The following is an 11,411-nucleotide window of genomic DNA, read 5'->3' on the forward strand; positions in this document are numbered from 1 at the left end:
TATTTTAGATATTATAACGTCAAATTCTAAGAGACAATAAGAATGGTTATAATAATATGACATAAATTAAAGAATCATTTTAGTATTATTAAAAATCTTTTTAAAGAAATGTATTAGTGAAAAATAGGTACCATCCTTTGTTACCCCAGCAGTTTCAGGTTTTAGGAAGCAACCAAACCTCTCACAGGCCACACTCAGATACTTAGTCTATTTACTGCACACGTCAGTTAATTAAAGCAGTATATTTTCACAGTTCACGAAAAGTGTAATTGGTGGGTAGTGTTCAATATAATGTCACTGGAGATCTGATGTGAAATCATTGACAGCCTAAAAATGACATTCACTGACAAATAACAGTTTAGATCTGTGGCTCCAATTGGATATGAAATTATTTTCTTCATTAAACGTTTGTCACAATTTTATAAAGCTTGACTATTTCAGAAGCATTCAAAAGCACAAACGCAATTCAAGTAAATATAGTATACTTCAGTATGCTTCTCCCTATTTACATGACAAAATGCAGTACACATTTCCTAAGAGTAGATGCCTTTTCCAAAAACTGTTATATCCCCTTCCAAAAAATTAAAGCCTTATTATCTCTAGATTGAACTCTTCAGTATTCACAGGTTTTGCTGGCTACAGAACATTACATGCATCCAATGGAATTCTTTGAAGCAAATCAATTGTGTGTGACACATCATGAAATACCCTTATACTGCAATAATGTGTTTTTTATTACAGACTTGGAAACGGAGAAAGGGGCATGAAATGTGATCCAACAGAAGTGTGTTTGTCACCAAGTATAAATAATGACACCACTGGTAAAGAAATTATTGGGCTGGCTTGTGGTGGACGACATACTTTTATCTGGACAAGAGGAGGACAAGTGTACAGTTTTGGAAACAATTTCTATTCTCAGTTGGGTTATGACTTCATGGAAGAGAACTTTAAAGAACATCAGGTAAAATAAGATCTAAAGAATTGATGCTACAGCTGGGTCATACATTCAGCATGTGCTACCTTCTCACCAGTAATTTATTATTGTATAAAATCTACTTAAGTCAGCTCACATACATATGGTTGCTCACTTTTCATTTGAAAGCTGTTCTAGGTTTTTAGCATTTTTCTCTCTGTAAAGCTGCATTAGTTGTTGCTGCAGCTGCTTAAAGGATTTTTAGGAGCTGTTGAAGAAGCTCAAACAATGCCACATTGCTCTTTACAAGTCATCCGTCCTTGATCTGATGATATACAACTGACTTTTGTAGTACTTATAAAATAATGCTCTGCCGACTTAGCAAGTGTGTCCATTCTGTGAAGTAACAATTTCCATGACTCTCATTTCAATGAAAAAATTAGATGGTCCAAAACTTAGACTATAATATACTTTGTATGGTATTTCATACGATTTAACAAAAATGTAAATCTTTTCAATAATGAATTATACATTAAGTTTATAATAGCAGTCTCTGATTAGGCTAATGTTTTCTGCTGACATACTGTAGGCTGTGAATTGGGTAAGTAGGTAGCAAAAATTAATTGATGATCCCTACTGCTTAGAAAGAACTTAGTTTAATCAAAATAAAATTCCACTTTTTTACATTCAGGTACAGTCTGTAATTTGACATGTGTATTGTCACGTGTCTTTTTCATCCCTGACTCTGGATACTCCTCTTCTCTGCAGCACATCTTCTTGTGTTTCTTCCCAACATCTATCATTTCTTGCCAACATCTATCACTTGAAAACCATGGGATAACAAGATTTTGGTAATAAATGAAGAGTAAACTCCTTGTTACTGATTAGACTGTGGCTATAGATGTTATTTGATAACTACCCTGGATGTGAGCAGAAATGACTCAAAGAGACTGCAGTGGTTAGACAATCATAACCAAAAGTCATATCCTGCCATACCAGGTAAACATCCGTCAGTAATGAATCAGAAAACCAGGGTCTTTTATGCTGTCAGAGTTATTTTTTATCAATCCTGTATGAATGTGTCCTATTTTCTTCCAATTTTCTTACTTGTCCTTGATGTTTGCAGCCGGGGACAATACATTGAGATCCTTAAGGTGACAAACAATCTAGATTCATAGATTGAGGGGAAGCTTCTGGCCCTTCACCCTGATAATACTTGACCTCATTAACAGTGGGGGGAAACTCTACAAAAACAATCCAGAGATTAATGTTTGTATGCTTTGAGAATTGGGGAAAATTACAATATGTGAGCCCCCATGGGTGCCTTCGTATGCCTCACCTAACCCAGAGGCTTATATTTCATGTAAACTGAGGTGCTGTGGATTTTGGAGGTCCATTGTCACTACAAACATTAAACATTCAGGACGCTCGCTTTTTCTCTGTCTGTATCTTGTCTTGTCTTTCCTCTCTCAGCAGACGTCCTTACAGGACAAACATCTGGTGTCTGTTTTATCTCTAAAGCAGAGAAGCCACCTCTGGTTAGGCATGTTCTTATGGTCCCCTTCCTGAATTTTTCTAACCTAAAAAGACAAAAATGGATTTGGCATGAGAAAAGCATTTTCATTAAAGACACTTTGCAAGATTTCATTTAATGTATTATGTCTGAATGACTAGCTATTAGATCTTCACAAATACTGTATTCAGCTTATTTGCGCACACTCACACAAGGTTGTATACTTTAGTTAATTTAAGGCTATTTTTCACAATTAGCTCAATGCTTTATAGCAGGGTTTCTTAAACTTGTTGTAGTCTAATCTTACCCTTCTTAGTGTCTTCAAGACCTATGATTATCATCAGAGTGGGGTGGTAGGGGTTCCCTTAGTGAATTACCACTCCTCGAGGGAATGATTTAAGAATATAAACATTTTTAAATTTCCCTTTCTTTGATCATATAACTTTGTTGTCTATTAGTTTGCAGTAGTGTTCACCCCAACATTCCTGCTAATTGCTAGCAGTGCTTTGTGTCTGTTTTTTGTCCTTACTTTTGAGTTTTTGTTGTGGGATTTGGGATTTCTGAGATGTTTGTTTCTTTACTGTCAAAATTTTCATACACAGATTGAATCTATAGTGAATATCAAAGCATCACAGATTTTAGGGGCAATCCAATGAGACAAATCAGATGTAAGAATGGATCAAAATACTAAGAATGAGAATTCAGATAACAAATTTATCAGACAAAACAAAATTTGAGGTTCTTAAATAATGGGTCAAAGCCTGAATTTTTTTCTATAAAGTATTGTGGTGAAGAACTGGAGTTTATCACAATCTTTCTCTTACATAAATAAAATTGGAAAATTGACTTGTGCTACAGTGTTGCAAAAGGTTACATGAAGATTAGAACAATTACAAAATAAACACATAAAGTGCAGTTTTTAAAACTGGAAGAGGTCAAACCCTGAAAGCACCAAATACAACAAAGCACCAAAGCCAAAAATATTAACCAAAATTCAAAGTTGAGAAATTGCAGAAAGTGCTGTCTATTTGTAGTTTTCACTACAAATGCAATTTAAAATCTTTGAGGCCAGGAGGAATGCACTGACATCTTAAATATCCCCTTGGTAATGATGTCACAACATGCTGCTTGCGGACATCATGTGATAGTGACAGAAAATCATTGCTTACAACAATATGGCCACTAGACATTAAAATGGGGGAACCTGCAAGGAAGAAAATGGTGAAATAAAATAAACAAACATAATTATAAAAAACACTAGATGTGCTACATACCTAAGGCAGGTTGAAATCTAAGTAATCAACATAGACTACAGTGGTAATGTTTGTAGTGCACCATAAAATACATATATCTCTGTTATATGCCATTTGGTATGGAATTCATAAAAACTAATAATAAAAAATAAAAAAAAAAAATAAGTGCTAATGTTTCTGATTGGAATGACAGAGAGATAGCAACTGAAAGGACACACAGACAGACATAAAAACACATCCTTTTATTAAGGCAGAAAACTGACAGAAAAATTAACAGCTGAGTATAAAAATAGAACAAAAAATTTTACTATATATTACATTTTTAACATGAAGCTTAACCTTAAATATGATGGCTATCGTGACAACCTATATGCCTAGCTGCTTGCAGTATCAAAATAGCAGAAACTGTCGTATTATGAATATTTAAAGAAAAATTAAACAAAAATAAAAACACACACCCTGTATTATTGAATCCTGACAGTTTTGTCTCCGTTTTGAAAATGTTGCTTTTCATGAGCTTTTTTGTTTATTTTTCATCTCCTGGCTGCTCTTGCTTTTGCACAAAACAAAATATTTTAATATTTATTTAGTCGAGTACTTATACTTGGTTTCTTAAAATAATGTGACTTTTCTTTATGACTATATAATAGCTTTTATGCAGATTAAATTGCTTTGTTTGGATGTTAAAGAAAAGAACATATATTTTAGATAGGTAGGTACGGTAGATGATGAGCTCCACTGGTGTTGAATTCCAACTCTCACACCTCATTTTACATCAGGCTTAGTCCACATTAACACAGATACTGTAAATATGAAAACATTATTTGTATTTTAAATGTTTTTTATCCACACTATCATTTAAGTTTGTCATCTACATTGAAATGACAAAAATGTGTAAATCTTGCTTACTGGCCATGTGCAGTTCATCAGCCAAGTATACCATTTTACGGAGCAAACCTGAAGTAAATCAAAATGCCAAAGAGCAAGGAAAATATGGCTGTTTTTGTCTAAACAGATGATAAAGTACAGCTACTTTTAAAGGTTACAAGAAAGTATAACATTGCCAAAGCCTTGGGAAAACAGATTGAAAGTCCTGCTAAAATAAATACAGTGAAATATTCCAGTGTTTTAAGGCGTAGTATCCATAGAGATAAGTTAGAGAATGTGGAGAAAAGCCAGTCCTGACAGTAAAGATGAGATCACATATGGAACTATCTGTATAAGAACAAACTGAAGTCAATGTCTGATCACATGACAATAATACATCAGTATTTTCAAAACTTTGTTTTCCCAATCCTTACTGTTGTATGAGGTATTTTGAGATTTTTACACTTCGGAGAACATTTTTGAAAATGTGCATCTTAAAATGTATCCATGTAGGACTTAACCATACCTGTTTGTTGTCTTATTTAATTAACTTGTAATCACAAAATCTACAAGATGCAATTGAGTACGATGTATTTAAGAAGGGCAAGTCCTTGTTTAGGAGATACTGTATAACATTGTGCTTCTAATTATTCTCAACGTTATCAGGGATTCTGCTCAGCTTTCCATCATGTGTTTTTGGGTTTTGGGAGTCTTTGTTCTTTTCGTTTTTGCACCTACTATGTATTTTTGCCTTTGTTATATTTGTGTGAATGTCTAAAAGACCTCATGCCTGATTTATTACCATTTTGTCTAAGTTATGTTTTTATTTATTTGTATTATTTTACCATGGCTTCCATTTCTGTAGGTAGTCAAACTGCACAATCCTATTCACCTCTAAAATGTGTCTCATTGCAAATGATAGTCGAGGAGTTCAAGTATCTCAGGATCTTGTTCATGAATGAAAGCAAACCGGCTGTGAGATCAACAATTGGAACAGTGAGGATTGTACTTTGTCCTGTGTGATTAAATGGGAGTTAAGTCTAAAGAGAAAAATCTCTGTCTACCAGTTGATCCATATCCCTGTCCTCATCCACAGTCCTAAACTGTGGGTAATGGACAAAGAAATTAGATTGAAAGTACACAAGGCTGAAATGAGTTTTTGATGCAGGGTTGCTGGTCTGACACTCCATGAGGCTCAGTAATTTGAGAGAGCCTTTAATCTGAGTGGTGCCACTTGAGCTGGGTGGCTCCCACTAGAGCTGCTTAAGTCATCCATCGGAGACTATGTGCCATACTCAGGACATGCTGGAGGGATTATAACTCTCAGCTGGCTTGGAAATACCTGGTAAATTAACCAAGAAGAGCTGGAATCTGTAGCAAAGGACAAGGAAATCTTGGATGATGTGCTTGACCCATTGATGCCACAGCCCTCACAGGGAATAATTGATTGAGAAGATAAGATGAAATGAGACAAATGATAGTGTCTTGTTTTCACAAATTGTGCAAAATGAAATGATGGCGAGACTTTCTTTTTAAATATGCAGGGGAACTTTATTTATCACAGCTCTTACATTCACGGCATCCGTGCTGTATATTAACTGAAAAAAAAAAAATCGAGGTCCCTTTTTCTGGTGCTTTCCTTATGACATAGGTGCCTAAACAATGCCTGATAATAATAATACATTTCAATGACATTTTAAAACAAAACTGCACATATATGTATTAATATTTTGTTGACACATAAATATTGCAGATAGTGTGTCACGTTGTGTAAGTGATTGCTTCAATGTTTATATAAATCAGAAATTCTACTGTGAAAGTTCACATCCATTGTCAGACAATCACGAGTTACCCCACGTTTACTACACAGTTTTTTTTTTTTTATTCATTGTTTGATTTAGTAGCCAAAGTAACCAAAGGGCAAAACACATTTCCTTAAAGCACTTTAGCTTTGCTACCAGTTTAAAGAAATTCTTTGTGTTATTTGCAGTATTAGGTTCAGAAATTTCTTGTACCTTAAAATGTATTTTCTTAAAGCTTCTTGGTGCAGAAAATGCATATTTCTGAATATTTCAGATTGATACATCACTGTAATCTAAAGTACAGTCATTCTGAATGATGCAGAAAATTATTAACTAAAGATTTCATTTCATAATTGGCCAAATGATAAAAAATACCTGTTCCTTTGAAACTCTGTTTCCTTCGTGCATTTTAGTACAAAGGTGAACTTTGTAATAATATTTCAACCATGTTGAATATTTTTTCATAGAAGAATGTGTGATCATAAAGGTGTAACTTTCATTCCAAAAGCTGAAGAGAAAAGTAAAGCAGACTTTAGTTTATGCAGGGTACAGTGACCCATTTGGAATTGTGACAAAAGTTATTATTATTTCAAAGTACTAAAGATGACACCTGTGTTTAAAAGGTAGAGGCATACATTTGAGTACAGGGGGTCCTCAAGTTACGACACAGTTCCGTTCCTACAACAGTGATGTAACCCAAAGTTTGGTGTAAGTTGAAACACACCCTAGCCTAAGTCACTTATCTATCCTAACACATTTGCAAAATCATAATCTATAACATAAAAACACAACTAAGCCACAGAAAAAGGAAAAGGACATAAATATACTGTATTGTACACTGTACTGTAGTAACAGAAAAAATGAGTGTAAAAAAAAAATCCTTGCCTTTTTTCCTTCTTGTGTCTCAATTTTTTAAAAGTTTTTATGGGAGTGAGTGTTGTAAACTCGAAACGTTGTATGTCGAGACGTTGTAAACCGAGGACCCCCTGTATCTCCATTTGAACGCTAATGAGAGATAATAAATCTAAAATTTAGTAATTGCTGATCTCCATGTTATAGTTTCTAAAAAATACTGATTATTATTGTGCTTTAATGAAAGTGGCAGGGGCAAGATTTTCTTGTTATATTTTCACAACCCAGTAAATGCAAATTTCCATAAACATCTGAATAAAAGTGAATAAGATTATAAAATCATTTTTACAATTTTAAGTATTATTATCAGTTCTTGGAAGGAAAAGTGGTTGTATTTAGAGTAAAATGTATAAGATCGATAGATAGATAGATCTAGTTGGTGCAGCGGTAGCACTGCTGCTTTGCAGTAAGGAGCTTGTGGGTTCACTTCCTGGGTCCTCCCTTTGTGTCAGATACTTTGAGTAGTGAGAAAAGTGCTACATAAATGTAAAGAATTATTAGTAAGGAAAGCTACCACTCCTGCAATTAATGATTATTAAAACTTGGTATAGATAGATAGATAGATAGATAGATAGATAGATAGATAGATAGATAATTCACATACTCCAGCTGCAGCATACTGATAAAAAACAATATTAAAAAAAAGAGTGATAAAAATGCAGGTAAATACAGACAATAACTTTGTATAATGTTAACATTTACCCATGGAGGAATTGAACAGTCGCATAGTGTGGTGAAGGAACGATCTTCTAAGTCTGTTGCTGAAGCTGCTCCTCTGTCTGGAGATGTTCAGCGGATGCAGTGGATTCTCCATGATTGACAGGAGCCTGTTCAGCGCCCGCCGCTCTTCCACAGATGTCAAACTGTCCAGCTCCGTGCCTGCAATAGAGCCCGCCTTCCTCACCAGATTGTCCAGGCGTGAGGTGTCCCTCTTCTTTATGCTGCCGCCCCAGCACACCACCACATAGAAGAGGGCGCTCACCACAACCGTCTGATAGAACATCTGCAGCATCTTATTATCTTATAAATGTTATAACTCAAGTTTTGGGACATATTTTAACTTGATGTTCTTTATCTCTATTTATTATTTTGTGTATTTGTAATACTTAATCATCATGATATTTATGTAATTTCAGCACCAATCTGTGAATTCTGTTGTTCAAGAGTGCCACCAATTATTTTCATTGACAATGTCTCTTGCTAAGTTGTGATTGTCAGCATTGCAACGTTTGATAAAAAGTTGGATAGCAAAAGGAGATTTTATGATGGCTCTCTTTCAATATTGAATTTTATTTCAGTGTTTTTGTCTTTGACAATTGCTACTTTTGACTACTTTCTGGTATTGTGATCCATTTGCTTGTCCTTGAGCTCATATCTGCTCTCTACTGTCTTTTGGTACCCCCTTTAGTATTAGTGCAAGCTAAAAGGCACTTCCAAGAACACCTTAGTGACTATGTTTCTTTATACTTGGCTTGTATTCTCCTGCTTCCTGATATAAGACTCCTCTTGACATTGATTATTCCTTATCCCATTTGGTACAACCTCCCAATTGTGCTGCCTTCTTTGATCTCTCTGAGATGATAACAATAAACTTTAACTATTCAAATTGCTTTATCGATGAGTGAAAGGTGAAAAAAAGTATGTTTTATCTCTTAAAAAATTAAATAAATAAATCTTGATTTTTTTTTTTTTGGCCAAGCCTTAAGGAAAATTCCCACCATAAATCTATTCTACTGTTATCTCTGCCATTGCCCAAAGTAATAATACCAACATCTGAAGACAAATTGGCTTTAGATTTATTCCTTCTTTCAATATGGTTAAATATAGAGTGTTTGAACTCAAGTCTCTGACTGGATCAGCTTATTTTAGGAAATTAAGAAGCACATATCCTTATTAGCTAAACCCAGTGCTCAGTCTAAAGTGTTCTATGTCTGGATATACTTAAAAGTAATTGATGAGTACAGTACTAATCTTTTACAGAAAAATCAACTTTAGTGCCCCCAGGTGCATGTCTGGTTTTCTATTCATCTGCAAAATTTTTGTATTTTTCTGTTGCCTCTTCACTTATCACATTAATACTCTATTTATAACATTATAGAGTTTATGTATAAAAGTCAGTTTGTATCATAGTTTTATTGGATTGTCACATGATCATTGGTTGTAATTGGTGTGAAACAAGCTATATATAAAGAGTTATCTTTGTGATGTTTACTTTTGGGAGTTAGATCCCATAGTTTTTAATGGTGACTGAGCAGTAGCTGTTCATATAGTAGAATTATGTGAAGTGCACAGCATGCAATTATGTAAACTAGAAGTGGAAAGTAATACAATTTTTCTTATAGGTAAAAGGAAGACTATTATTTTTAACCTTTTAGATGTTATCTCTCCAACAGTTTTTAGTAATTTTATTATTTCATTCAAGGTGTTTGTGCCACTGAAATATTATCTGTTTATGCTGTTACATTTGCAAGATACTTACTAAATATGATTACTTTAGTAGACCTCAGCTTAAATAATATATTGCATTGAAAAGACAAAAAGACATGAAAAGAGAATGGTATCCACAACCAGGGCCGTCCTTAGGCATGGGCGAGCAGAACAGTTGCCTGGGGTCCCGAGACAAAAGGTGCCCCAGCATTCAAGGTTTTTTTTTTTTTAAGATCAACGCAAGCTACGTATCCGTACTACAAAGTTTAATGCCAAGCTTACTGCCCTTTCCCGGGGCAGGGACGCTGCAACAGGGAACTGGGGCTTGGGCCGTTCGCTACAGCCAGGTCCCTGCGCAGGCGGAGCCCTGTTACGACACGCCCCCACAAAAGTCAATAAATAGGGTGCTCCGTTCCAGACCACAGTTGCATCATGAGCATGGGTGCGGACTTCTTCCCGTGTTTTTCTGTCACGTATAACGCTTTCTCCCCTTTTTTGCCTTGGCATTGGCCTTATCGTACTCCGCTCGTAACTGCGTCTTATTCACGTTAGCAGTTTCGCACGTACCATATTAATATGAAACGCAGTTACCCATCCGGTGCTGCTAAACGAAAGAAAAAAGCAGATGATGTAGCCTTTATTGAGACACAAAAGGGAGCTTTGTTGAAATTTGTCGTGGCCAAAAAGGGGCATTCTCCTACTGATTCCTTTCAAAACCGACCAGTAGTAATTACAAAGCAACATACCAGTTACTGTTGCTGCTGGGGAACGCAGTTTTTCTAAGCTAAAGGTAATCAAGAATTACCTCAGGACAACCATGTTACAAGAATGAATCAATGCTTTAGCATTAATGTCCATTGAGCGAGACGTTGTTCAATAGCTTGATTACTCGGCATTAATTAAAGTTTAAAGCGCGAAAAGTTGATTTTGTTTCTTGAACTTTATTCTGGAATGTTCTTTAGCCCAAGTTTTAATTTGGTAGAAAAAAATGGAAAACGGTATAGAAACACTCTTTTTAATTATAACAAAAAAAAATAACAAAATGCTGTAAAATTTATAAAAAATATGCACCACTGCACTGCACATTTTGCACACGCTGGGCTTAGCTACATACCTCCACGCGGTGCCTAGTGGAAACAGGTTAAATCTGGCTGAACTGTAGCTAATACTGCACGCATTAGGGCCCCCACAGTCTAATTATGCCCAGGGCCCCCAAAGTCCTAAGAATGGCCCTGTCATAACAGACTTGTTTACTGCTGTCAGGTGGTATAAAAATAAAAAAAACTGAAGAAGAACTTGTGTCATAAACACACTGGCCCTAAAATCAGTCTCCATAAGACTCACAATAGTTTCTGTACAAATGACAATGATTTACAATTTGTTTAAAAATAATGAAAGTAAGGTACTTGTCCAGTGTAGAAAATTATTTGTAAAGTAGTATTTCCAGATACAGACATAGATAGATAGATAGATAGATAGATAGATAGATATGTTTTAATTTTCCCCATTTTTAAAGTACATGGACATGAAAAACCAAAATCTACATTTTTCTCTTCTTCGAAAAAAAGGTCATGTGAGAAGAAATCTTTTTCAGACAACAACTGAAATATTTACATAATTTACATAATACACTCTTTCTTACATTGGACTGATTTAAGCAAATTAACCTAACATGTGTTCTTTGGGATATGGAAGGAACATTGGAGTATTAAGGGAAAAATACA

The 11,411-nt window shown here is 35.0% G+C and overlaps 1 protein-coding gene across 2 annotated transcripts in view; it reads left to right on the top strand.

The window, feature by feature from the left end:
* The window catches only part of LOC120532880 (X-linked retinitis pigmentosa GTPase regulator-like), a 359,951-nt gene that overhangs the window by 331,275 nt on the left and 17,265 nt on the right, over positions 1–11,411 (top strand). Inside the window, exon 3 of one of the 2 annotated variants that reach the window (XR_005634398.1) lies at positions 742–764. Coding sequence is in view for 1 of the 2 variants with exons in the window: in XM_039759344.1 (XP_039615278.1) it covers positions 742–961 (220 nt within the window). In the remaining variant the exon portion in view is untranslated. Of the gene's footprint in view, positions 1–741; positions 962–11,411 lie in introns of those variants that run through there. The other variant, XM_039759344.1, reaches the window with a different exon arrangement.

Source organism: Polypterus senegalus, chromosome 7 (assembly GCF_016835505.1).
Source record: "Polypterus senegalus isolate Bchr_013 chromosome 7, ASM1683550v1, whole genome shotgun sequence".
Lineage (NCBI taxonomy): Eukaryota > Metazoa > Chordata > Cladistia > Polypteriformes > Polypteridae > Polypterus > Polypterus senegalus.